The sequence below is a fragment of the Elephas maximus genome, chromosome X (genome assembly GCF_024166365.1).
Source record: "Elephas maximus indicus isolate mEleMax1 chromosome X, mEleMax1 primary haplotype, whole genome shotgun sequence".
In the NCBI taxonomy this organism is placed as follows: Eukaryota; Metazoa; Chordata; class Mammalia; order Proboscidea; family Elephantidae; genus Elephas; species Elephas maximus.
In genome coordinates, this window is record NC_064846.1 from 98,547,619 (window position 1) to 98,575,496 (window position 27,878).

At 48.5% G+C, this 27,878-nt stretch overlaps 1 protein-coding gene and 1 long non-coding RNA gene across 6 annotated transcripts in view; one reads left to right on the top strand and one right to left on the bottom strand.

The window, feature by feature from the left end:
- The window catches only part of LOC126068934 (uncharacterized), a 32,446-nt gene extending 32,126 nt beyond the window's left edge, over nucleotides 1-320 (top strand). Inside the window, exon 3 of the long non-coding RNA XR_007515777.1 lies at nucleotides 205-320. This is a non-coding gene — a long non-coding RNA (uncharacterized LOC126068934). The remainder of the gene's footprint in view (nucleotides 1-204) is intronic.
- A 387-nt stretch (nucleotides 321-707) lies between these two features.
- MED12 (mediator complex subunit 12) lies at nucleotides 708-22,798 on the bottom strand. 5 transcript variants are annotated; one of them, XM_049871658.1, is made up of 46 exons: nucleotides 22,469-22,798; nucleotides 21,849-21,953; nucleotides 21,445-21,636; nucleotides 21,151-21,310; nucleotides 20,476-20,657; nucleotides 19,846-19,956; nucleotides 19,484-19,738; nucleotides 18,957-19,103; nucleotides 18,700-18,799; nucleotides 18,434-18,570; nucleotides 17,962-18,093; nucleotides 17,474-17,600; nucleotides 16,790-17,019; nucleotides 16,336-16,416; nucleotides 16,009-16,179; nucleotides 15,664-15,808; nucleotides 15,444-15,494; nucleotides 15,048-15,166; nucleotides 14,725-14,868; nucleotides 14,120-14,283; nucleotides 13,782-13,913; nucleotides 13,145-13,372; nucleotides 12,828-12,972; nucleotides 12,537-12,657; nucleotides 12,061-12,162; nucleotides 11,845-11,958; nucleotides 11,419-11,594; nucleotides 11,058-11,237; nucleotides 9,655-9,726; nucleotides 8,976-9,109; nucleotides 8,646-8,807; nucleotides 8,250-8,361; nucleotides 7,947-8,036; nucleotides 7,320-7,429; nucleotides 6,947-7,082; nucleotides 6,526-6,687; nucleotides 5,208-5,582; nucleotides 4,839-4,989; nucleotides 4,479-4,684; nucleotides 4,234-4,311; nucleotides 4,088-4,142; nucleotides 3,928-4,012; nucleotides 2,195-2,411; nucleotides 1,483-1,641; nucleotides 1,201-1,282; nucleotides 708-997 (listed from the first exon to the last, which is right to left on the bottom strand). In XM_049871658.1, exons 1-46 carry the CDS (start codon nucleotides 22,565-22,567, stop codon nucleotides 954-956), a joined length of 6,480 nt encoding a protein of 2,159 aa, XP_049727615.1. In that variant the 5' UTR covers nucleotides 22,568-22,798; the 3' UTR covers nucleotides 708-953. The 5 variants fall into 5 exon arrangements, with proteins under 5 accessions (XP_049727615.1, XP_049727611.1, XP_049727614.1 ...); XM_049871654.1 differs by having other exon boundaries at nucleotides 3,928-4,142; nucleotides 4,234-4,308; XM_049871657.1 differs by having other exon boundaries at nucleotides 3,928-4,142; nucleotides 4,488-4,684; nucleotides 22,469-22,797.
- Between the last annotated feature and the right edge of the window lie 5,080 nt (nucleotides 22,799-27,878).

Here is a 27,878-nt window from a genome sequence, read left to right on the forward strand (position 1 = left end):
TCCCAATGTGACTTCGGAGCAACCGTTTTGAATCTTCTCTACTATAAAACGGGGGTGAGCAATAGTTATCCTGGGTAACTGCCAAGGTGGGTCATGTGAAAACAAGCGGTTCCAGCAATGGGGCAGGGACAGAAAAGAGTGCTTCCTTTTGTTGGTCTTTGTTCCTCCTAGAACCATACCATCCTTCTACCACCTATTCTACAGTGACACTTGCCAATGGAGAGAGATTTTTCATCCCAGAAATGTGACTCCCAGGGAAGTTCTCTGTCCTACGAAAAGGATGCTGCTTGGTGTATGATGGAGACCACACAAGGTGGCAAAAAGGGTAGGTAGTGTCTGTCATCTCCCCCCTTAGCTTGTTCAAGGCCCAGCATTTGGGGTACGTGGAGGGAAAATCAAGTTCCATTGATTTTCTTCTTGCCTTATGGCCCCTCCCCAATCCCAATGGTATATCTCCCATGGAGAAAAGCTGTCAAGAAGGCAACATTAGCTGAGAAGGGAAGCTGCCCTTCTCAAGAGCCAACGGCCCATACCTTAATATATTGGCAGGTTGGAGAAGGAAAAAGAGAGTAGCAATACAATTAGAATTAAAAGATTAAGGGGGTGGAAGGTAAACAGAGGAGATGATGTGAACAGAATGAAGGCTCTGACTTGTTGGTCCAGCCCCCAACACTCTCCCAACACCCCACCCTTCCCAGACATGCAGAACTCACACACTCCCTTTGCAAAGAAGCTCTATGTATTGGGTGCAACAGGTCTGGGGTTTCTATATAAATAATATACAAAAACCCAACAGCTTAATATCTCACATTAACAAAAATACTAAAACTTATTAAAAATGGAGCCTGAGGGAAGGGTCCCAACCACTACTGGTGTTAGCCCGGGAAGGGGACTGGGAATTAAGAGGAAAGGGTAGGGCCACATCCAGTGCACAAGCAGTTCCTCCAGGTAGCTCAGAAGCGTCCAAATATGTTGGTATTGGGCTGTGGCTGGGTATCTGTGAAAAACCAGAGATTATCAGGGGTGGGAGACCCAGCAGCGGTATGGGTATGCATGAGGAGAACTAGTCAGGTACCAAGGGAAGGGAATGTAATCCTTCCCCCTACAATATGGGCCTGAAGCAACTGCCTCGGCACTTCTGCCCACCCTATCTCCCATTTATCCCAGGGGGACTTTCCTTGGGAAAGAAGGCAGGCTTACTGGAGAGCTGTTGTTGGAGTTGCCGGACCAATGCTGCTGTCTGTTGCTGCTGCTGGGTCTGCTGAAGGCCCTGGCGCTGGAACTGAGGTGGAAACAGGACGTGGAGGACTGAACTCTCACCTTCCACCTACTTCTCTACCTTCATCTCCCAACCCCTTTTCAGAGTTTCATGCCTTGTCTCCCACCTCTATCCAATTCCACCCTGTCTCCAACCCAGTTCACTGGCTCCATGCCCAACCTGGGCAGCTGTCCCTGAGCCTGGGGTTGTAGTCCAGCAGCTACCTGGGGCTGGGACTGGGGCTGGGGCTGGGGAGGGGCCGTCTGTTGCTGCTGCTGGTGTTGTTGTTGCTGCTGTTGCTGCTGCTGCTGCTGCTGTTGCTGCTGCTGCTGCTGCTGCTGCTGCTGCTGCTGTTGCTGCTGCTGCTGCTGTTGTTGCTGCTGCTAAGAGAACATGAGAGATACTTCTGAAGGAGAGCGAGGGGGCTGAGACTCAGTGTTGGAGGACTGAGGAAAGGGGATGAAGAAGCAGGAAGGGAATGCTGGGTCCGCTGTTTTCCTTTCTAAGACAACTGCATAGACAGAAGTACCCAAAAGGAAATTCCCAAACCCTTCCCACTGTGAGCCCCAGAAAACAAAAGAGGGGAGGGGCAGGAATTAAGTTATTATGTACTCGCTATATGCCAGACGGAGCCCTGGTGGCTCAGGGGTGGAGAGCTCGGCTGCTAACCAAAAGGATGGCAGTTCGAATCCACCAGTTGCTCCTTGGAAGCCCCATGGAGCAGTTCTACTTTGTCCTATAGGGTTGCTATGAGTCGGAATCGACTCGATGGCGACGGGTTTGGTTGTTTTTTTTTTTTTTTGGTTTACATGCTAAACACCCTACTGGGTACTGAATGTACACTGCCTCCATTAGTCTTGATAACAACCTGGGAACAAACTATGCCTCTCCTCCTCCTTGGGCTCTTAGATCCTAGACGAAATCCCAATGCCTTACCCGCAGGATCTGCTGCTGCTGCTGCTGCCGGATGTGGTACTGCTGCTGCTGCTGCTGCTGCTGCTGTTGCTGCTGCTGCTGCTGTTGCTGCTGCTGCTGCTGCTGCTGCTGCTCAGGTAAGATGGAAGCTGACCGGACACCTGCTTGGACTCCCTGGGCACTCAGCGGGGCCATGGTACCTATCATGGGTGTTTGCTGCAATGTCTGGTGTGAAAATCTGCAGAGACAAGAGGTACAGAGGTCAAGGCGTCAGGGCTGGGGGTGCAGGGAGCATAAACCCTGGGTCCCTGACCCGCAAGAAGCTTTACAGGTCATTTTACCCATTCTTCTGATCACCAACTAGAAGAGCCCTTCGGGGTGCGGAAAGGCTTCTAGGTTGGAGAATAAGGGGCAGATACTCCATTTTAGTATCCATAACCTTAACAATCAGGAATCCTTCCTGGTTCTGTTTTAGCTATTTTTCTCTTTCGAAAATGAGAAAGTCTTAGCATATAAACACTGAGTTTTTGCCTTTTTTTTTTTTATTCCCCAGTAACATTTCCAGGTCTTAAATTTCAGTTCTCCAACTGCTTACTCCCTCTCTACCCCCATCAGGGCGTTACTGCAACAATCTACTAGCTGCTAGCTGGGCTCCCTCTCTCAAGTCTTCTCCCACCTTCCACTGTGCCTCCTATCCGCTATTTCTGTATCAATCGTTCCAGCATACCCAACTCATCCTATTGCTTTCCTGATCAAAAGAGCCTTTTATGGGACTGTGTTTCAATTCCACAGCTGAGCATACAAGGCCCTCCGTCAACCTGCCCACACCTATCCTATCCCCTACAACTTCCCCGGCACAAATTTTACACTCCAGCGAAGCTCTTTTCTGACTTGTCCTCCCAGCACCATGTGTATTCCTGTCCCCATGTCTTTGGTCATGCTACGTTCTCTACTGGCATGGTCTTCCTCCACCTCCTCTTTATAAATCCAAATCATAGCTATCCTTCACCTTCAAAGGCCGACTCAAGCCAGGTCTCCTCCTTGAAACTTTCCCCCATGACTCAGGCCCACACATACTATCCCATATTTCCTTCTGAATTCCCATTTTATTCCACAGCATACAACCGCACACCTGGTTATATACTTCCTCGCGCTGTTCTCTAAATGCTCTTCTGTGTAAGTCTCACCTCTCCAACTATAGTAAACATTCTCTGTGGTAAGGAACTTTGTATTTTACTTCTTGATATCTTTCCTCACCCTGCCCAGTCCTAGCAGAGTGCTGGCCACACAGTGAGCAGTTAATCAATACTTGTAAGTAAAGGACTATTCCTCTGGCCCATCTTCCTAGAATGACTACAATGTCTTAACTAAGGCTTGACTAACATTAATCATGGTGGGAGAATTCACCTGTTAGTCTATTCCGGTGCTAAGCTGTTCTAATGCTGGATTTATGCCTCCTTTTTTTATCATGTGGTGCATCTCGGAACTAAAGAGGTTTTCTTATCACTGTTGTATAAATGATTTCCCCTTTCTGGGCCTCAAAGAATTGTTGGGGGCAGTAGGTATGTGACTATTGGTCTCCATGTCCCTTTCAGCTCCAGCACTTTATAGTTATTGGATATGTGGCCAGATCAGTGTTCTCACTATCTCCAAAAGTCCTGACTAGTCCCATCACCTCCAGGCACAGATTTTCCCAAGTCAAATGCCCCCTTCTACGTCAGTGCCTCTTTCAAGCCCACCACTACTTTGGGTACCTTTGAGTAGTCAGTCCATGTCCATAGGTTGGGGCCTGCTGGTGCACATAGCCACTGGGCCGCTGTTGCAGGTGGCGAGTAGGATCTACAAGAGTAGGGTTGGTAGGGGGGTGGGTGCTTTGATAAGGCTGGCTGGAGTAGCTGGGGGGCACCATGGTACCTGCCGGGCCTGTGTGTTGTTGTAATCCCACATGAGACACATAAGGAGTATAGCCCTAGAGGCAAGGAGGAGAGAGAAGTCAGGGTCAAGAGTGCTTAGACCAGCTCGCCTCACTCTCCATGAGTGTCACAATCCTATGCCCTTACCTGGGAGGTCTGCAAGCCATAGGAAGAGCTGGGAGTCATCTGATGGACAGATGACTGTCCCAACATCCCCTGACTCTGCTAGAGGGAAAAAGAGAAGAAACTCAAACTCAGGAAACACTTTCCCCCATCTTTCATTTTTTGCATCTCCCACCCTGCATGTCCTTGTAAAGATCCCAAGTATTTCCTCAGTCCTGTGACACTACAAATCCCCTCTCCCTGACTGCCCTCCCTACTGCCCCTCTCACTATCTTTGCCTGGAGTTGTTGGCGAAGGCGCTGTCCTTGGGGCACTGCAGGTTGTTGCTGGCGGTACACAGAGGTCTTATAAGAGGAGGGATCTAGCCCCATGACGCTAGTCATGGTTGTAGGCAGCACTCCAGGGTAAGTTGGGCGGGTTGGCAGCTTCTGCATTGGTAACCGCACAGGGCGGTAAGGGTCCACACGGGGGCCACCTGGAAAGGAAAGCAGATAGATCTCTCTAAGCTTCTCATTTCTCCATCCCTTACTCAGTGTCCTATTCATCCACAGCTCCTCAGAGAAGCAGCATCATCCCTTAGGTGGGAAAATGTTCCGGTAACTCCATCATCCCTAGTAGCTGGTACTCACCTGCAGGCAGTGGCTGGTTTTGGGTATACAGGCCTATGGATCCCTGCCTGTAGCTAAGATGGGATATGGAGCCAGAGGCTGGGTGGTGCAGAAGGTCTGGAGGCACTGCCACACCATAGGGGCCGCTCCGACCTGGGGCCATTCCATAGTCCTGTGTGAATGGCAGAAGAGGAAGGTGAGTGGGTTGTGGCTGAGTGGCACAGGGTGAGGTGGGGTAGGATGGGGTGAAGAGGAGCTGTTATTTATATGATTAATTCTTGTTGTAATTCTATTGTCACCTTTTTCCCTCACGTCCCTACCACTTCCACAGAAGCTGAAAAGGATCATGAAGACATCTGTGGAAACACCCTAATGGTGGGAGGCACTAACCTCAGTCTTGGTGGCTGGCTGGCTACGTTTCTTGCCCTTAGTGGACTTCTTCTTGCGTTCCTCCGTACTGGGTGGAGCAGTCCCAGGCTTGTCAGTTTTTGGGGGGTCCGGAGCCTTCTTCTCAGGCTCTAACAGCGTGGGAGCAGGAGGCTCCTCATCTTCTGGTGGCAGTGGCAGTGGCTCCAGGTAATAGGCACGGGGCCGGGGTCTCAGGTGTGTGTGGTAGAGCAGCAATCGCTGCTGCTCTTCTCCTCTAGCGACTCGCCGGTCGACCCGGACTGTTCCAAACCAGCCCCAAGAGAGTGGTGCTGATGGCTTCAACCCCTCAAAAAGATCCCAGGGAGAGATCTTTTGTTTGGTGGAAACCTGTAGACCCTGCTCCAGAAAGTGAGAAACAGTGAGCTGTTGAAACTTGGAAAACAGAAGAGAGACCTTGAAAACTTGTAGGAGAGGGTAAAATATCTGTTGACAATGAAAGAAAGGAAGAAAAGTCATAGGTAGATTCAGGAGAGACGGTGAGAGGAAGAACGAGAGATACATACACTTTGAGGAGAGAGAAAGTTAAGAAAGGGGAAGAGAGTTGGGTTGTACGGGAAGACGTGGAGGGCAAAGATGGATCCAGGAGAGATGGAGCCAAAGGAAGAAGCAGAACTGGGAGAAGCAGTAGAAACAGAGACAGAGACAGAAAGAGAAATACAGATAGACAGACAGAGAGAGAGAGAGAGAGAAAGAAAGAGACAGATGGGCCAGGAAGAGAAATGAGAATGTATACACAAATGTGTTGGACTTCAGATTTTAAACTGCATTCTCTTTTTCCTCTGTCAACTGTACACAATGATTATGGTTATTCAACAAATACTACGACTGAAAAAGAGAGAAAAAAATTGTGCAGAGAGATGTTGGTGGAGGGGGGAGTGGTAGAGAAATGCAAAAATAAAAGAGATATGAGCTATCAGCCAGACAGATGGGTGGGGTACAGGCTGGGGTGGGATTGGACAGGAGGCAGGTGGGGCAGAGGAAAAGTAGGGTGGGATGCTGAGAAATGGGTGGCATGTGAAAAGGTGGGTGGGGGTGATGAGAGGTAGATAAGGGTGAAAGAGAGACCAAGGAAAGAGGATGAGACATCAAAGATGGGGACAGGAAACGTAAGGAAAGTCAAGTGATTAGCTCAAACTCCCAAAGACAATTTTCACCAGCAGAGCCCTATAGACTCCCTAGGCGATGAGCCTGTTGTAACTAAGAGGTAAGTGCAGGGAAGGCTCTTGCCCAAAGGGAAAAAAGGCAAAGGGGCCAGGGGTGGGGAGACGATGGAACATGCCTCCTTCTTGAAGATGGAATCGAAGCCAGCGATCTTGTTGCCCTTGGTGTCAATAAGGGAGCCCTGTGGCTCACATGTGATGACATCTCGTGTCTGCTTGGGCAGTGGCAGCAGCTGGCGAACCTTTTCCAGGCTGTCTGACTGGCGCTCCCCCAACTCCTTCTGCAGGCACAGGAAGATGGGACAAGGGTTCAAGGATATAAAATAAGAAGGACAGGAAATCTCAGGGGATGCCACAGAACCTGGCATAAAGAAGACACCCGGTGAATCCTTTGAATAACAAGGAAAAGGACACAGTAGGGAAGCACAGAGGTTTTAGACCAGAATGAAGTTTCAGAGACTGGCCAGCAGAGGCAAGGTCAGGGGAGAGGGAGCTGGGAGTCCAGTACCCTAAAGCCTTGCCCCCGCCTCCTCTGCTCACCCGCAACTTCTTCACCAGGTTCATGTATGCACGTTTGTTTTCCTCCATGCTGCCTTGAGAGATGCTGGACATGTCCGCAGCCAATGTCCCATTGATGAGCACGCTCAGCATGTCCAATACAGTAGTGAAGAGCTCACTGCGACAGGAAGTCAGGGAGAATAACAGAGACGAAAAAGAGGTTAAGACGGGAAAAGACACCACAGTGGGATGTAGGCAGGGAGGGGTGCTTAGTAAGTCATCTGAAAGGTATCAGGGTCATGGAGTCCACAGCCATCACACCCACACCAATCCCAGTGGACCATGCACCTGGTGTGGGTGCTGGGGGAATGCTCTTGGGTACAAAAACTGAAGGGAGGGGGTGAGGATGCTTTACTTGTTGGACTGCATGTCGACAGTGCCACTGATGATGATCTCTAGGAGGAGGACAGCCCACTCTGTGGTCTGCTGGGTGCTGCGCTGCACCGTGTCAAACATGCCCCCCACCTGCCAGAACCACAGCAAGTCAGTCAGATGGCTCAGGGGCAAAATCCAACAATGAAAGAAAACTTAGATTAGAACCTGAGTTGAGTGGAAGTTAGGGCACCTGAAGTCATGTTCTGGTTGTATCTATGATTTGCTATATGATCTCAGGCCAATGACTTAATTCTTGACATCTCTAGGCCTCAGTTTCCTCACTTACAAAATGATGGGAGTTGGACTAAATGATTGCTAGGATTCTATCCAAGATTCTAAAATGCTTGGGTTTCTATGTCCCAGCCAGAACCAGAATACTGAGGCAGAGTTCCTGCAAGGATCCAGGGTACACAACCTATTGGACCCTGACCACAGTGACTGAGTCCCCTTAACCACTTTCAGGCCCAGTATCCTTTAGGAGAGCTGGGCTGATACTTAAGACCCACAAAAACCTACACCCTCCGTCCTCACTCCTCCAGGCTGAGGCTTCTTGACTCTGCCTTTCTAGCCCTGCCTCTTCCTTTGTCTCCCCAGCAACCCCCCTTACCAGGTTGAGCCGCAGTTTGAGTGCCTCATGCATTAACTGCTTTGGTTTGCAATCATCTAAGTACTGGTCATCTCGCCAATTATTCACAATCTAGGACAGAAACAAGTATAAAACTATAAAAAATAAAAACTTAGAAAACAACAACAACAAAACAAACCCTATAGTTCAGGGATCTTCTCGTTTCCATCCCAAAGCACCCAGCGCATTCATCAGAAGGTACTGAAGGTCCAAGAGTACACAGCGGACTCTTAGGTGCGTCCTTCTCTACCCTCCTGCCCACCTCCATGGCCCAGAGACCTGTACCTGGTGCACCTGGCTGTAGAGGGAGGTAAGGAGTCCTTCACGTTGCTCATCCTGTCCTTTCAGACAAGTCAGCACCAGGGATAAGAACGGTTGCTGGCTCAGTAGGGACATGCTAGAACCAGGAGGAAAAGCAAAGCAAAGCAAAGCAAAGGGGGACACAGCTTGGGAATTAGGTATACAGAGACTTTTCAACTTCCAAACTCGTTCCTCCGAGCCACAGACCCTACTCCTGGCCTCTTGCTCAACCATGCCCACCTTTAATCTCTGATTTTCCATTTTTTAAATTACTTTTTAACTTATTTTTAACTATCTTCATCCCTCAGTTCCAACTTTTATCCTTCTCTGGCCTTGCCTCCTCTCCTTTCTACCCCTCAACTCTCTCTCTAGCCCCTTTACCTCTTTTGCTTTTGGCGATCACGTTCTTTGCGGGAAGAAGAACCCAGGTGCTGACCCTTCTCTAATTCCTCCCCAGCAGCCTTCAACACATGCCCCTGGACTGAGGTGGGCAATTTAGCAATGAGGGGAGCCACCAGCCATACACCAGAGCGCTCTAGAGAACTGGGGGACAAATGAAGTAGACAGGGTTATAGGTAAGCCAGACAAGGTTGGAACAATTCATTCTCCTTTCCCTGATGGACATGCCTGGAATTGCCATGTGGCTGAAATCACGCATGCCTCAGGAGAGAAACTCAAACGGGGATGGGTTCTAACGCGCTTCTACCCGACCTGAGCACAGGCTTGGTCTTGCTACTGCTGGGCATGTTGCTTGCAGTGCTTCCTGAAGATGACCCAGTCTCTGCTGACTGTTGGAAAACCTCGATTGTGGCCTTGGCAATGTTCTCTAACAGGGAGTTCATCTCCTGGGGAGAAAGAAAGGCACAGGGGTGCTCAATAGGTAGCTGGGGGTGAAGAAAAACATATGGTAGGAGAGACAGCAAGTGAGGGTGAAGGAAGGCATCTATGGAGGTTTATGGCAATGTAGGGACACAACTCTTTTGGGAGCTGTGTCCTCTAGCACCTTATCTTTCTCCAATTCCCCACTGTCTTCTGCTGTATATACCTCCTTACATGTCTGGCCACAGAAACAGCCTCTACCACCACCACCACCACCACCACCACCACCACCACCACCACCACCACCACCACCACCACCACCACCACCACCACCACCACCACCACCACCACCCTTCCCCACGGCTCACAGCCTCAACACTCTCAATCTCTTTCCCTTATCATTGGCTCCACTCATTTTGCCATCTTCCTGTCTTCTCTTATCTCTGTCAGTTCAAGGATCTCTGTCTGATTCTTCCAAGGGTAGGATCAAGGCTCTTCTACAGTGGCTCACCTCTTTAACACATGGAGCTGAAAGTGGGCATGGGACAGGGAGGGCCCAGGCACTACTCACATTGTTAGGGGTCTGCTTGATCATGAGCTGCAGCTCCAAGGAAGACTGGCGCATGGTCCACTGGTCCAGGTTCTGTGACAGAGGCCCCACTCCCAGCTAGTCATCAGTGTGTCACCCCCAGCCACCCATCATTCTGAGGGCAATTCAGGATCTCTCACAACCTTGAATCACAGGCTCCTAGAGGTCTAAATGGGACTTTTATGTCCCCATCTTTAGAGAAGACTATAGTTAAATAAACCAAAATGGTTGAAAATCTATCCTATTTTACGAAAGGTTTAGGAAAATCTCACATCTTTCTGCAGTTTCCTTTTCCAGAGCCTCACAACCCTTAGCATCAGGAAGTTCGACTTAATGTTTAACCTACATCCTCAATATTAAATTTAAAGCCTGCTTCTCTCATTTTAAGGAGCCCCGGTGAAGCATGAGTTGGAACTGACTCGACAGCAACAGGTTTGAGTCTTTTTTTTTTTTTTGGTTTTGGTGAAGCAGCGGTGAAGCGGTTGGCTGCTAACGGAAAGGGTGGCAGTTCAAACCCATTAGCTGCTCCGTGGGAGAAAGACGTGGCAGTCTGCTTCCATAAAGTCTTACAGCCTTGGAAACCCTATGGGGCAGCTCTACCCTGTCCTATAGGGTCACTGTGAGTCGGAATCGACTTGACGCCAGTGGCTTTGGTTTCTCTCGTTTTAGACTAGCTGCTCTCTCTCAATCTCTCAACGTCTCTTACAGACCTGAAGACTACTGTTAGCTAATCTTTTCTCGGCATTACCTCCTCTAGGCTGAAGAGATCCTATTCCTTTAGCTTTCCCTCAATGGCTTAATTTTTCTACCCTCCAGTCATCTGAGTCTCTGAAGCAGTGTGGCAAAGTAGAAAGGGGACAGGCATACTAGGGTTCACACGCTAACTCTAAACTTACTACCTGAGTGACCTTGGGTAAGTTAGCCTCTTCAAGGCTCAGTTTCCTCATCAGTCAAATAGATATACGTACCACGCAGGACTGTGAAGATTAAATAATAAAATGTATGCAAATTGCCTAACACAGTGCTTAGTACAAAATCAATGCTCAATAAATAGTAATTACGATTCAGTTACTGAGTCATGAGCAAAACGCCAATTACACAAGGCCAAAAACTCTCTCTCTCAGATATTATGCCTCCCACTGATAAGCTACTTTCTCTCCAGATAGCTGTGCCCTCACATAATGTTCTACTCTAGAGTCTAGACCACACTGAGTTTACTTCTGAACCCATGCTGGAGCTGTTGCTCTCACTACCTTTCTCCCACGTTCCTGTTCATCTTTCTCTATACTTAGCTTTCCCTCTCTTTTTCTCTCAAAGTTCCCATTATTTCTTCCCAGGCTTGGTCTCCATTGCTTCCTCCAAGGTCCCCCATCACCTTGGCATACCTGGAGAATACGCTTAATGCGCTGACGCTGAGGGTTTTCCCCATCTTCATTGTCCAGCAGTCGATGTGGGTAGCAGATGAGCTGCATGAGACGCTGGGCCTGGGCACTACTCAACACTGGGTCCTGTAGGTCATTGCTGTCCTCACACAGCGACTTAAGGCAACGTTCTCCTACCCATTCCTAAGAAAGCTGACAATCAGAGGACTGGGGGCAACCAGTGAGGGGATTAGGAATAAGGGAGATGGATCAGGGGTTGGGAAGGGACATGATGTATAGCATGAAGTGGGTATGACCACGCGCTGGAAACAGGAACACATTATATAGAGGCATTTAGGAGATGTAGGGGGAAGGTGAGACTGACCTGTTGGCAGATGCTGCGCAGCACGTACTTGGCATAGACATCCAGACTGGCTGTCTCCACAGAGATGTTGCGGCCACCCTGCCTCCGACCGCCACTGCCACCTCCTCCCTCCTCTTCTGGAAGTTCTTCTGTTCCTCCTGTCACAGTGAAGCCTGAACCCTTCAGTTCTGCATCCCCTGTGGTTCACAGGTGGGAGATAAGGAGGGCAAAATGAGATCGGAACACTGTGTGGAGACCCACCCTAGACCCACAGAGGCCGAAACTATCAAATCTTGCCCTATGGGACAGGAACATACTTTCCTCCTTCCCCTCCTCTCCAAAGGTCAGACAGCCCACCTTCGGGAGAGAGAAAGACTGTCCTTTGTAGTTTAGCTGGCACTCCACCCTGCACACACTTCTGGCACCTTTCCCTTCCTACCCCCATACCAAGTACAAACACAGCCTTGAGAACAGCAAACACAGCTCCATCCACGATGCGGTTCTGGGAGGCAGCCAGCAGGTGGCGGTCACAGGAGGAGCGGATGCCTACAGTAGGCTTGTCTGGGGGAGAGAGCTGAAGTCAGGAGAAGCAAGAGTAAATTATGGTGGTGGGGGGCTAGCTACATCTTCTACTGCTGGCTGGCCCAGATTAGGGTCACATACTTCCATCAGACTGGCAAGGGTTGAGTTGTGGCGTCTTGAAAAGGTGGAGGAGGATGCGGCAGGTCAGCCGGGCTCCTGGCTCAGAGTCCTGTTCACTACAGGCTAAAAAGGAAGACAAGCAGATGTGGAAAGGATGAAGCAGAGCTGGATATAGGTTTGTGGCTGGGGGAATAAGAGGGGAGACAGGGTAAGGTGAAAGGAGAAAAAGTAATATGAAGGAGAGGTAGAGCAGAGAATTGTCATGCAATACAAATAAGTGGCTTGCAGGTCAAAACCCAGAAATATCAGGGCTGCAGATCAAGGGTTAGAAAATACGCAGGCCCCTTCCAGCCTGAGGCATAGTAATGGACTGGCCTTCTGGTGAGGGGTCAGGAACTACAGTGAGGACTCCCACACTGAACAGTAAGAGGACAGTCATAAGCGTGTATTGAAATTTTGGGGTGAATTATTCTAGGGGTTACAGATTGGTTGTTCACCAGCATTAAGGAGTGAAGGGATGGCAGCACAGCGAATCAGATCTTCTAGGAGCAAACACTGCCGAGCAATGAGGATGGCAACAAAGGTAGCCAAGGAGTCGTGAAAAGACAGGTCACTAACCTGGAGAAAAAAGAAAGACATGATGACTCAATGTGGAGAGGGGGCACTCACTCAAAGCTGTAGGTCTCCACTCTACAAAACCCTTGTCCCTCTACTGCCTTGATTACTGTGACCAGACTCCTGCCCTGGCAAGTGCCCCATTCCCAGCAAGACTGCACCCCAAGTCTCACATCTACATTGCAGAGGAGGTCATTGAAACCACAAGTGCCATTGTTAGAGGAGCAGCACAAGGCCTTAAGCACTCCTAGCCATTCTGCACTCAGTGACTTGCAATAGCCGGTCAGCTCTGCACACAAGATTGCGATGTCATTCACCCTAGGGAAAAGTACAAGCACCCTCAGGAAAAACCATGATCCACAAAGCCTCAGACTGGTTCATTTTCACCTCCACCCCTGTTAACAGTCAAGGCTGTAGTACCTCCCCGTTATCTCATCCCTCCCAATATCAGGGAGTGTGGTGCCCATTCCTCACTCAGTACATCCCATACCTATCAGGATCGTGGTGCCCTACACAGACGTGCATAAGGGCATTACAGACAAAGCTGTAACGGTTCGCAGGGTTCTCACTAAGACTCTTGCCTAGACCCGTGTAGGTGAAGGTGTGGGCTGCAGGGTTCTCCAGAGTGTCAATCATGAACTCAGGTGCCCACCGCATATTTGATTCTGATGGCTCCACGTTGCAGTAGATGGTGTTTTTCACCTTTGAGCAAAAGTCACTGCAGGGGTGGGGGAAAGGAGATAGCAGTGCTAAAGATCTGGTGAGGCAGGGGGGTGATCAGGAAAGGGCGAAAACAGAGAAAGTGAAGGACCAGGAGCCTTGGGACAAGATAAAGGGAGATAGGACAAGGCAGACTGGGCAGAAAAGGAACCAAGCAAGAATAAGGAACAGAGGCCTCTGGAAACACGGAAGAAGAATGTGGACCCCACGGAGATGGGCTAGAGGCAAGGCTGATGAGGAAGAAGGCCCAACCTCAGTAAGGCAAGAACATGTGGAGGACACAGTCCATAAATTACCCTAGACAGTAAGCAGGGTCCTGGGCTGTGCTCTGTTCCTGAGCTGGGTGGTAATGGGAAAGAGATGGGACCAGGTCCCATTCTCTACCCCTTACCTTCCACCTCTCTTACCTGAAGAGCTCCCCAAATTTGCTCTTTAAGTGGCTACAGGAGGTATACAAATCATAGAGATAAGCAAGGATACAGCGTTCTGCAGAGGAGCCATCTGACCGGTTCATCCCATGCTTCACTACACCACACAGCCTGTCACAGAGACAGAAGGTTAGGAGGTGTGTGGGGGCCTGGAGCACAAAGGTCCCTTGAAACAAAGTCTCTTGGTAATACTATTCCTTTCCCACCTGAGTAGCATGCATTTCCCCACAAGGAGAGTCCCACATGTTCTTCCCAGGCCACTTCTATCAGCATTCACCAGAGCCCTGTATGTTTAGTTATGTTGAAGTCCTGCTTACCCCTCAAAGACCTGTGCCATCTGGTCCTGGTTGAGGATGAGGCAGGCATGATAGTGCCGCAAGACAGCCACAATGCACAGGCACAGGCTGGTAGTGTAGCTGCCCACGAGATCCGAGGATTTGAGAAGCAGCTCGGCCTCAACTACACTCAGTTCATTCAGCAGCTAGCAGAGTAGGGGGTAGTGAGAAATAAGAAGAGGCCCCTCATATTATAACCTTCCTTCCTGTGAGGAAACTAGCAAGGCCAGGCCTAAGCCCCTTCCTGCTGGAGCCTCCTCCATATAGAAGGGCCCTTGTTGCCCTATGCCCCTGTCCTTTAGTCTATTAATGATGCAGGCTACATCAGTGATATAACCAGCCTCCAGGATACAATTCTATTAACTTCACAGTGGGGGGATGATCTGTGACCAATGCTCTAATCTGTCTCTTGGGCCTCCCCAAAGAGCACTTAAGTCTCTATTCCTGTAGTCTTATCTCATGTTCCCCCCACCCTGTGCTAGTCTTTCTGCCCTTCAAATAGCCTCAGACACTGGCTTGAGCCTCTACCCGCCCTATGAGCCTGTACAGCATGAACTTCTTCCTCCACCCTTATCTAACTTTCCCACCTGAATGGCAAAGTCGATGAGGCCACTGATACTGAGTGAATATTCCATGAGATCGAAGATGAACTGAACATGCTGCACCAGAGGCAAGTGGTATGACATGCCAAGGGCAAAGCTCGTGATCTGCTCCAGAACATTCCGGGAGACCTGGTAAGGGCAGTGGGAGTGAGACGGGAGTGAAGGGAGGTGGGAAGAACCAGGGAAGCAGGAAAGGATAATGGTGGAGGGGGATAAGACCAGGAGAGTAGGGGAAAAAAAGATAAGGGAGGAAGGAAAACAGGATAGGAGGCCAGAATGTGGGAAAGGGAATAGATTTAGGCCCACACCTGAGCCGTGACCTGATGTTGGTCATAATGTGAAAGGTGCTGGAACTTAGCAAAGATATCTTCAGCAGTGGGGAAGGCTTCAGGCCGGTTGCGCCGCCGCTTCTGCCCATCCTCCCCACCTGAGGGGATAGTTGAAAGGGACCAGTCAGGCCAGGGAAGATAACCAGTTGACTGGGGGTGGGGAGGGAGGTATGGAGAGAAGGCTATGGGAGGAAGGGAGGGAGGGAGGAGGGAAGGGAGGGTCAAGGAAGGGGTGGGGGAGGGATGAAGGGGACAGTAGCAAAGGTTTAGAGGACCACAGACTGTGGACCTTAGAGGAGTATGTACAGGGAGGTGCTAGGTTGAGGGAGGGAAGGGTGAGGGAAGTAGGGCAGTACGGGGCTTACTGTGAGGTACCTAAGAATGTCAGGTCTCCAGGATTCAGAGGCACAATAGGAGCAAGCTGGTCTGCAGAGGGGGGGAATGAGGGGGGAAGTTTCAAAAGGACTAGAGCTCTCAGGAGACTCCAAGAGACAGGACATTGGGACATGACTGGGGAGTTCCCTATGCTGGGGAAGGGAAGACTGACTAGGGTAACTCTTTGTGGGGGGATCTGTTTAAGGAGCTTCAAACCCACCAGTTTCTGCTGTCCCCTTGCGGTTCAGAACCTTCAGGATATCCTTGGTAATTTTCTTGATGGCATGGCGGGCATCATCTCGCTGCTTTCCCACCCCAAACAGTACGACCAACCGCTGGTTGCACTCATGGCTGCATGACTCCTCCTGCATCCCAGCAGCACCATCAGACTCCACCATGGATCTCTTTCCCTCCTCTTAAGCATGCTCCATATCCCTCAGCACCCAGTGCTCAAACCCTTTCCCAACATACCCGCACCCTCAAGAACAGCTCCAACCCCTCAGCACATTCCTTGGACAGAAATCTGGAGTCAAAACAGACCGTCACAGGTGTTGGGTAATAGTACCTGGGGGATGGGAAAGTGTGTGGCATACTGCACATGTCGTGGCTGGTCATAAAGAACCCCCAGGGTCCCTTCTATCTTCTCCTTGGGTTGGGACTTCACCTCTTTTTCAACATCTGGTTTCTCAGGGGATGGGCTGCCTTTCCCCTCACAGGGCATAGTAGGGGAGAACAACTAAGAGAAAGGTGAAAGGGCGGAACATGTAGAAGAAGAAAACAGAATGAGGGGGTATACAGAAACTCCAAAAAGAGGCATAAAGAAACTCCAAAAAAGAGGCACAAGGGGAGGATCTAAGAAGCCGAATTATTCTACACTTAGGATCTAACTTACTGAGAAATCAGGCTTTTCCATGTCCTCAAAAAGCACACTGGAACTAGGGTCAATGTCCATAGATTCTGAGAGCCCTGGATCCTGAAAGCACAGAACATAAGGGAAGTTGCTTTTGCCTCAGGCAACTGGCTCCCCACTGTCTAGAAAAGCTGACAAATGACATGGACAGCAGAGACCATACTAGAAAAAGGACAGGATCTGGAATCGGGCCTTGACTGTTCACTTAACCAGCATGGGCCTCAGTTCCCTCAAGCTTTAAAATGGGGATGGGTACCTCACAAGATGGTTGTGAGGATCAAATGAAATAACTGATGCGGAAGAGCTTTGTAAACCATGAAGTGCTAAGCAAATACTGCTCTTATCACTAGGTAAAAGAGAATCACAGCGGCCTCTGAGTGCCCCGAAGACGGGAATGCCAGAAGACACAATCTAGGGCAAGGAAAAGCCCACTCACCTCAAGCTTGCTACTGCTGCTGCCCTCAGTTTCCTTGCGCTCTGAGTCATCGGCAGGGTCATCGAAGGGAGAGGGAGGCCGGGGACCAGGGGCTCCAAAGGCAAGGTCCCCTCGGGAGATGAGGGTGCAAGTATACATGTTGTGGGAGAAAACATCATGTCGAATCAGTTCACAGAATAGCAGTACCAAGTTAAAGAATTCAACCCGTTCACTCTCACTTCGGGGGTCCGCTGGAGGGAGGGAGAGAGGGAAGATCAGTTAGAAGAGCCCAAAAGAGGTGGGCAGAGAGAGAGAGGGACACACCTACGGCATGGTGGTCCTACAGTACCTGAGGCAGCCAATAAGAGGAACTACCACAAAAAAAAAAATCACAAAAACTGTTGAAGGACAAAGTGTATGGGATACCACCTGGTATCCCATACACCATCTCATAAGGAATATAATCTTTGCTGCCATTTATACACTGAAAAAGCTTCAACTGCATCTTCGTGCTTTTATTCTTCTCTTTATTTCCTTACTCTCTTAAACTGTAAGATGATCAGGGACTAGAGTTATGTCTAAAAGTCACTGCATAGAACCCAACACAGAAATAGATACCAGAAGGCCCCTAATTATGCTTTCTGATGATAGTGACGGGCGACTTAGTCTAGGCAGAGGTAACGAGAGGGTGGCAGGGGTCCATACTCAGCATGGGAGCCTGTGTATCCAGAAACTGCAAGAGGACATCCTGGAAAATAGGAGCGCTAGGAGCAGATAGAGAGCCAGAAGCGATGGAACCTTTCTCATCCGCAGCTTCTGATTCTCCACAACGCTGTAAGAAACAACAAATCGTAGGACTGATTTTTGCCTCACTGTTTCTTCACTTCTCAATACATCAACCTTGAACTATCCTGTTTTGCCTCCACCCCAAGCTTTTTACTTCCATTCCTCCTTTGACCTCCAGTTTCTCCACCATCTCCCAACCAAAGCCTTGATCTCTTTAACTCTGACCGGCAATCCACTCCTCTCTAATTTTACCTTATATCCTTATCTTTCCCTTTAGTTTCTCCACTACTTCTTTATTCTCACACCTTCAACTTTGGTCTCACTACCACTTCAATCTCTCTATCTCCGGCCCCAGTTAAATTCCTTCCCATTAGCCAATCTTATTCTCTTATCCCTGCCCCCCTAACCTCAGCCTCAATCTCTGCCTGTCTCTTCTCCAGGAGCTTGGCTACCACCATAGCACGATGCCGACCAGAACGCTTGCAGCTGACGGCCCATTCACATAGTAATGATACCACGGCATCATCATCTGAGGAGATCTGGACCAAAGGAAGACAGGGAAGAGTAAGGTAGGGCTGGGGACAAAGAACTGACTCCCAATTTCTATGACATTCCATCTGAAAACATCCTGGGGTAATCGATGTCATTGAATGGTAAATCTGGAAGTTATTGTATTGGTGAATGTTTTCGTGTGTATATTTTCACCACACACACACACACACACACACACCCACACACACACACACCATATCCTGGGCCCAGTAAGATCATCTCTTTAGATACCCCTGGTTTTAACACTTCACCATGCCTTCCCCTCATACCTTCTGCTACTTCTGTAATGTTTATTTTTTTGCTCTTTCTATTTGCCTTCTTGTTTACCTCATGCCCATCCTTACTAGGTCCCAATCCAAAAATTCGGTTACAAAGAGAGTCAAGAGAGTTGCTGAAGTCAGAGCGCTCAAAACTATGGCTGTCCAGCACTTCCAAAGTATGGAGCACCCGTCCAATGGTAAAGCCTAAGGAGGAAAAGTGGTAAATGGGACTTACTAGAGGCCCAGTGCATTTCTACTCTCACGTCTGTAGGTCCATACCACCCTCATCCTTTCCTTAAACAACTTTCCTACTGTCTGTCCCCAGGTACCTACCTGCAGTGGCTTCCTGGCACTTATCAAAAGACCAGCGAACCTCAACTGCCTGTCCTCGTTCCTTGATCTGCTGCTCAATCTCCCGCAACTTTGCACGGACCTGCAATATCAAAAAGGCTTTATGGAAGTACCAAGGTGCACAAAAGGCCAGGGCCGCAAGGCTAAAAGAACAGTACCAGACTCCAAATCACTTTTCTGAGAGAGTAATTTAGCATCATATTCTAATCTGGGAGTACAAGGCTATTGGTCAGACTTACCTGCTGTGTGAAGGCACTGTTGCCTTCAGGCATGGGCAGGTTGGAGGGGGCAATAGGCAGGTGGTCAAGTGGTGAGCCAGTTTTAATTCGGCTATCAGTCAGTGAGTAGTGCCAAACCAGGGCACTGGGACAACATAGGAGGATGGTCTGCCAAACAGAAACAGCTAAGTCAAATTCAGTTATCATGGCCACCCCTCTGGAATCCCATTTAAAGATTCAACCCTTTGCTTTTGAATCTAAAATTATTCTGACTGAGTTTCTGGGGAAGGTAATACTTCATCCCTGAACCCCTCCCTTTACCTACTTTCCTAAAAAGCTTTGGGCCTGCTATTTAGCTCTGGAAGGAAGAGGCTGCCCAAAACCCTAAAAAGGGAACAAATATCCCATTAATGAGAAGCAACCATCTTCAGGTAAGTACTCATGCCCATTTCCATTTCCAATTTAGATTCGCCCTCATCCTCCAGGATGGGTACCCAACGCTTCTGAGAATGCCTCTTAATACCTCCTTGGACCCATCCAGTACCAACCTGTAGGATACAGCTGAGGCCAAAAACCAGGGGCCGGTGCTGAGGGCACATAAGCAGATCACTAAAGGGTGTAGAGGGTGTGCTGGTAGTTGGGGGCTGAGGAGCAGGGGTGGTAGGTAGTGTACTTGTTGACTGAGCAGACATAACATGAGATGAGTGACTGCTCACACCATCCAGTTGCAGGGCCAGTCTCCGGGTACAAAAGTAGGCAAGGCGGCGGGAGAGGTATGCAGACTGAACAAACTCCCCAGAGTACTGTGAAAACATGACAATCAGAACCTCTTGTTCTCTCCAAGGGACACTGCTCTAAAGTTTATCCTTCAAGTCCCCCCTATAACCCCCTCCAAGTCCTAGTGCCTTACCCGAAGCAGCAGAGGCAGCAGCAGTTTAAGCAACTCATCCTCTCCCGGGCGGATTTTCTCAAAACACTCAAGTACCCAGGTCAGGAACTCATGCCTGTCCAGCATTCCATCCTATAGGTACCGGGGTGGGAAGAGTATTAGTTCAGTCTAGGGACTATTAGAGATGAGGCAGGAAAAGTAAATGACCATTCCCGAAGCCAACTCTTCAGACAGGGACTGGACTGGACGATGGGTTGGAGAGGGATGCTGGTGAGGAGTGAGCTTCTTGGATCTGGTGGACACTTGAGACTATGTTGGCATCTCCTGCCTGGAGGGGAGATGAGAGGGCGGAGGGGGTTAGAAGCTGGTGAAATGGACACGAAAAGAGAGAGTGGAGGGAGAGAGTGGGCTGTCTCATTAAAAAAAAAAGTGTGTAGCAAGGTGTAGATGGGTTTTTGTGTGAGAGACTGACTTGATTTGTAAACTTTCACTTAAAGCACAATAAAAATTATAAAAAAAAAAGCAAATGAAAGGATGAAAGAAACCACAACAGGAGCAAGGTGGTTGGCTGATTCTGTTCTATACTGGCAGAGAGCAAAGCAAGGTAAGGCTCAGTTCGATGCCCCACACACTACATGCCCTACTCCCTACCTGAAACATGAACATGGCTAGCTTCTCGTTGTAATCCCACTGCCGGATTGCCACCTCCACATCATGGGGCAAAGGCCCGATAGTGGAAGCACAGCTGCCACTTCCTGCAGGCCCTGGCCGGTAGTACTCAGCCATCTTCTGCAGCTGCTCCCATAGGTACTTGGTGATGATCTGTGTCCACTCTAGAGGAAAGATAGAAGAGGCTATTTTATACTGTCCCTCTGTGTAGAATTTCTTCTGTCCCCTACCCCCACCCCCAATCACATACTTATAAATCCTATTCAACTTCTTAGGCTAGAGTCAAATGCCACCTTCCTAAAGCCTTCCCAGTTGTCCACCAAAGAAAGTAAACTTTTTGCTGACTGAAGTCTCAAAGAATTTTCTGCCTCCTCTTTTAACATTTGCTACTTTCTATATTTTAATTATGTTATTTGTACATGTGCCTTAACATCCCTACTAGACAATAAGCACGCGAAGGGCAGGAATTATGTACTAGTCATCGTTATAGCCCAGTACGTGCATATTACTTATACTCAAGATACTCAATGTTTACTAATTGAGTGAATGCAAGATACAAGCGGAAGAATGGAATATAGTTTAGGAAAGAGAATAATTCCAAGGATTTATCATTCTTAGAAAGGGTCAGTGATACACCTGGTGTTAGGAGTTACTCACCCATGAAGGGGTCAATGACATGTCTCTTCTTAACCTTGGTCTCAGTGATTGCTGCATAGTAGGCACAGGTCATCTTAATAAGCCAGGCGGCTCGCATCACAGGCACTGTGTATTTGGCTAAGTACCCAAAGACTTCTTCCTTCTTACTGAAAATCGGGACCTGGATGGACATAACAAATAGTGAGGTTTCTATTACCCCATGAGCTGGTATCGATGTAGCTTAATATGGGAATAGCAGCATACTTGGTATCCACACTCCCCCCTTGGCCCGAAGAACAGGAAAGAGTATCTCACCTTTTTGGCTAGTTGTGTGAGTGGCTTGGTGCCAGCCAGGTCCGTGAACCAGGTGTTAATGGCACTCTGGGATCGTGCGGTCACCAGCCAGAAGTTGTCCTTCTGGTTCACTTGGGGCTTCCTGCGACCAGTGTCAGGGAGGGTGTTACAACGTAACTTCTCTGCAATAATGCTGCTGAAGTTGGAACTGATCTGAGGGAAGAAAACTATACCTCAGGGTGGGAAGAAGGGGCAGATAGGTGGTTGGTTGTGCCTTTGATATACAAATACCATTGTTGTGGCATTAGGTTACAATGGAAAACTCAGCCATTTAGATTGTCTCTTTAAGTCTTCCCAACCCAGGGCTTTTGCTCCTTCTCAGATTCTTCCAGCCTTTTCCCTTCAGTCTGGCAGGGTTGCCTCACCTTGGCAGGATTGAAGTTGACGTTCTTGGCACTGCCATGTTCATCCCCAGAGACAGCAGGCTGGTTATTGAAACCTTGCTTTACATTCAAAGCCGTCAGTTCATCCTAAGGCAGGAAAATGACATTTTAGCTTTTTTTCCCCCCCTGGGCGTAGGAAGGGTGAAAGAGGAGGGCAAGGGGAGGGAAGGTACAAGGAAAAAGGGTAGAAGGATGATTCTGAGTAAAATAGATTGTTATTTAAGGCTAGGCTCTTTTACTCATTTGGACCCCACCCTCACCTCCTCAGTCACTAAGATTCCCAACCACCCAGTACTCCCTCAACATCACTCTTCCCTAGAGAACAGCCTTACCTCACCAAGCTACCGTCAGACAACTTTCTGAAGCGTATGTGTATACGTGTGGGGGGATGCCTCTGGTGTGGCCCCTACATCATTCCCTATTTATAGCCAGAAGCCCCCATAGCTAGGTCCTACTCTCCCACACCGCCCCACTTTACTCTTCCCCCTTTCGGGACTTTGCTCCCACCTAATCGCCTCGCCCCCTCCCCCAAGCCGTCAATGCCTCCTCCTGTGCTGATCGCTTGTCCCTAGTCCCGCAAGAGCCCCGATTAATGAACGCACCTCCTTCTGTTTGGGATCTTGAGGGTACACATCGGGAGGCCCCAGCCGCGGCCGCTTCAGGGGCCGGTGTTCGTAGCTCAAGATCCCGAAGGCCGCCATTTTGCCCAGCCCGTAGCGCCAGAAGCGCCAGCAGGGATAGGCTCAGGCGGGGGAAAAGGGGGAGAGGGAGCCGAAAAGGGGGGCGGCAGTTGGGGGGACGCGGCCGAGAGACAACGAGGGGGAACGTTACAAACTCTCGATCACTGCCGGAAACTACCGAGTGAACCCGAGGGACACCGGGAACCGTCCGACAATACCGACTGCAGTGGGGGCGGGGCCGGCCCAGCGTGGGGTGGAGCTCCGTGCCCAGAAAGCTTTTCCTACCGAGCGGCGGAAAATCTATTTCACCCAGCAAAAAAAGTCTGTGAAACGCTCTTGAGCCAAGTACTGTGCTGGAGATACAAACTTCCAAAGGCGGAGGCAGCCGTGGTGCTGAACCAGGGTTCTGAGCTGTGACTGAAATTGGGTTCCCAGCGCCTACCTCAGTTCTTGGCCTAGAAAAGCTTCTCAATAATTATTCGCAGTGATTCGAAACTGCCTTCTACAAGCTACTTCTTCGTTTCTGCAACTGAAAAGTGAGCATACTGTTATGTTCTTCAAAGGACTGTTGAGAAGACTAAAAACTATGTATGCATAAGAAAGCACCTATCAAGCCCTGAAAGGCTGTCTCTATCCTCTAAAAAGAAAAAAACCCACTGCGGTTGAATAGATTCTCATTCATAGGGACCCCCTCAGGGTTTCCAAGGCTGTAAATATTTAAGGAAGCAAACTGTCACATCTTTCGCCCGCGGAGCCGCTGATGGTTTGGAACCGCCAGGCTTTCAGTTAGGAGCCCCGGTGACAGTGGTTAAGAGCTACAGCTGCTAACCAAAAGGTCGGCAGTTGGTAATCCACCAGCCGCTCCTTGGAAACCCCGCGGGGCAGTTCCACTCTGTCCTGTAGGGTTGCTGTGAGTCAGAACCGATTCAACAGCAACAGGTTTTTTTTTTTTTTTTGAATCTTTCGGTTTGCACTCATGGCTTTAACCGCTGCGCCACCAGGGCTCCTTCTCTAACCTGGAGAAGCCTTCATATGGTCTAGTGTTGAGGTTCTTAATCTTTTTTGATTCACAAGCCCTTCAAGATGCTGATGAAAGCTATGGGCCTTCTTCCCAGAAAAATGCACATATGGACATACAAAATGTCAGATATTTTCCAGGAATATTTTTAGATCCCCAAAGCTCATCTATGTATTCCCTAAGTGGCCATGAATCCCAGGTTAAGAACCATCGCTCTAGCGAGAAAAAAAAAAAAAGTGAGAGGCACCTATTAAATGTTAGATGAATTTCAAACATTATCTCATTTAATCCACAAACAACCCCATGAGTTAGGGATTATTATTGTCCCCATTTACAGGTAAGGAAGCTGATTTACTTGCCCAATATTATACAGCTAATACAGAGTTACTGTACCAAAAAGAACTTATCGATGTTCAACCATTTCAGGAGGTAGCATATGATCAAAGTCCAAACTGCACTGAAAACATTGGTGAAAAACAAGGCTCTAGAAATTGACTGAATACCAGTTGAGATGTTTCAACAAACGGATGCAACGCTGGAAGCGTTCACTTGTCTATTCATAGACATTTGGAGGATAGCTGCCTGGCCAACTGACTGGAAGAGATCCGTATTTGTGCCCATTCCAAAGAAAGATGATTCAACAGAATGGGGAAATCGTCAAACAATATCATTAATATCACACGCAAGTAAAGTTTTGCTGAAGATAATCCGGAAGCAGTTGCAGCAGTGCATCAACAGGGAGCTGCCAGAAATTCAAGCTGGATTCAGAAGAGGACGTGGAACAAGGAGTATCATTGCTGATGTCAGATGGATCTTGCCTGAAAGCAGAGAATACCAGAAAGATGTTTATTTGTGTTTTATTGACTATGCAAAGGCATTCAACTGTGTGGATCATAACAAATTATGGATAACATTGCGAAGAATGGGAATTCCAGAACACTTCATTGTGCTCATGAGGAACCTGCACATAGATCAAGAGGCAGTTGTTCGGACAGAACACGGGGATACTAAGTGGTTCAAAATCTGGAAAGGTATGCCACAGCTCTTAACCACTACACCACCAGGGTCAGCAGAGGGTCAGTGAAAAAGAGGAAGACCCTCAAGGGGATGGATTGACACAGTGGCTGCAACAATGGGCTCAAACATAGCAATGATTGTGAGGATGGCTCAGGACTGGGCAGTTTCGTCCTGTTGTACATAGGGTCGTTATTAGTCAGAACCGACTCGATGGCACCTAACAACCAGTGAGTAACAGAGGAAGAACTAGAATCCCTTCTTGACTCCAGAATCGATATTCTTTTAGTAGGGTATCACCTCTTAGAGATGAGATAGCTAGAGTGCTATAATAAAAGTACGAAAGGCAGTTCTACTCTGTCCTATAGGGTCGCTGTGAGTTGGAATCGACTCGATGGCAGTGGGTTTAGAGGGTAGGAAGAATAATTCTGATTGGGGAGAGGAAAACATGTTGGAGGAGGTAACATTTAAGTTTACCCTGAAGGATTTGAATCCACAGAGAATTATCAGTTGCCATTGAGTCCATTCTAACTCATGGTGACCCCATGGGTGCCAGAGTAGAACTGTGCTCCATAAGGTTTTCAACGGCTGATTTTTTGGAAGTAGATTGCCAGGTCTTTCTTCTGAGGTGCGCCTGGGTGGATCCAAACCTCCAATCTTTCCATTAGAAGCTAAGTGCGTTAAAGGTCTGCACCTCCCAGGGACTCCCACAGAAAAGTAAAACAAAAAAACAACTTGTTGCCGTCAAGTCGATTTCCAACTCATGGCAACCCCATGTGTTAGAAAGTTAGAACTGCTCCATAGGATTTTCTTAGCTATAATCTTTACAGAAGCAGTTTGCCGGGCCTTTCTTCCATGGAGCTGCTGGGTGGGTTCGAACTACTAACCTTTAGGTAGCCAATTACACAGAAAATTAGGGAGAGGCTAATCCCAGTCAGATGGGAGCAGTGGTGGTTCAGTGGTAGAATTCTCACCTTCCATGTGGGAGACTTGGGTTCAATTCACAGCCAATGCACTTCGTACGCATCCATCACCCATTTGTGAGTGGTGGCTTGCCTGTTGCTATGATGCTGAACAGGTTTCAGCAGAGCTTCCAGACTAAGAAAGAAGAAAGGTCTGGCAGTCTACTTCCAAAAATCAGCCAATGAAAACCCTATGGACCACAATAGTCAGATCTGCAACCAATCATAGGGATGGCACAGGGCCAGGCAGCATTTTGTTCTGTTGTGCATGGGGTCACCATGACTCAGGGGCCAACTCAAAGGCAGTGACAACAACAACAGCAACAGCAACAATTCCAGTCAGAGAGTAAATGCCTATGACATGTCCAATATGGCTGGATGTGATGATTGGAATTTGGACTTTACCCTGAAGGCCATGGGTAGCTTTTGAAGACTTTTAAGTTGGAGAATGCCCTCTGTAGTGGGTTGAATGGCGGCCCTCAAAAGATATGTCCACCAGGAACCTGCGAATGTGATCTTATTTGGAAAAAAAAGGATCTTTGTAGATGTAATTGAAGTAAGGATCTCAAGACGAGATCATCCTGGATTGGAGTAGGCCCTAAATCCAATGGCAAGTGACCTTATAAGAGAAGAGAAGGGGAAAGGAGGCACAGAGGAGAAGGTGACGTGACAATGGAGGCCGAGAATTGCTGGCAGCCACCAAAACCTACAGAAAGGCTGGAATGAATTCTCCATCAAAGCCTTCAGAAGGAACCAACCCTGCCTGCACCTCGATTTTGGACTTCTGGTCTCCAGAGCTGTTGGAGAATAAATTTCTGTTGCTGTAAGCCACCCACTTTGTGGTCATTTGTTAAGGCAGCCCTAGGAAACTAATACACCCTTGAACATTAGGGCTAAAAGAGACTTTAGAGGGTGTCAATACAAGCTTCTTATTTTTAAGTAAGTCCCAAGGGGATAAATTATTTGCTCAAATAATAGCTATGAAAAGAAAACTATAATCCAGATGTCCTGAGACTCCAAGTCAAATGCTCTTTTCTTCTGCCTGATGTCCTGCCCCTTTTCTGTCTGGTAAAATTCCACTCATTCTTTATGATTCCTCTAAAATAGCACCCCTCCAGCTGAGCCTTCCCTTAATTCCCCCGCCCCCCCATCCTGGTAAATTTAGTTACTTCCTCTTCTGTGTTCACACACTTTGCAGTATCTCCATATTTATGCTCTATAACTTATTACGCTGTGTTTTATTATTTGCTTGTATCATCCCTGCTTAGCTATGAGCTCCTAGAAGGGTGAGGATATCTTATTCATTTGTATATTCCCAAAACACAAACACAGAGCCTGACACATAGTAAGGGCTCAATACGTATTTGCTGAATAAACAATTTCTGCAAGTAGTGTCTCCAGTCAGCTCTTCTGTGTTTTGGGGAAGGTAAACCTGGCAACAGGATGAAGAATGGATTAGAGAGCAGAGGGGCTTTAGAGAGGGGAGAACAGTTAGTGGATTCTAGTAATAATCATGACTAGGGGTAATGAGGGCCTGATTTAGCACAGTGGCTGTGGTAATGGAAAGGAGAGACTGCTGAGAGAAACACCATAGATGTAGAGTTGATTGGCTTCTCAGGGTGAGAGGGAGGACTTGAAAATGACTCTGAGGTTTCAAGTCTAGGTAACTGAGAGGGTGATGATACATACCATTAACTGAGATGGGGAACTTGGGAAGAGAAACAGATTTGGAGGAAGATGAGGAGTTTGAAGCTAGTATTGTTATTTCTCCATTTCCAGAGTCGCCTTCTAACTCAGACCTCCTCACCAGTCTCAACAGGCAGCAGCTAAGGTGGGTATTCTGGTTCTGATTAGGAAAGAGAAAAGATACGTGGCCACAGGAGCCAAGACTGTATTTTCCATCCTGCCAAGACAACGGAACATTGACAAAGATTTATCAGGTCGCTATGGGTCAGAATCGACTCGAAGGCAACAGGTTTTTTTTTTGTTTGTTTGTTTGAGCCAAGAGAGGAGCATAGCATTGGATGGGGGAAGCTTTAGACCCTCTACTATATAAGCAATGATTTAGAGGAGAAGGTGTTTGGAAACGGTGGCTGAGGTGAACAGATCCTTCCCGGGATCTAGGTGGTCTGAGGAGTCTGAGTCTCTGGCAATAGTGTATAAGCAGCCTTAGTCTCTACTTATTGCCACCTGACAGTGGCACCTAAACTCCCAGGGGACTTTGCCTGTGTGACAGTACATATTTGCCACACCCTCTGTAAAGCCTCGGTCTCTAAGGTTCTTTCCACCGGAAGCTATGACAGAAGGAAATGTGTGGGTGGGGAGGGGTAATGGGTGA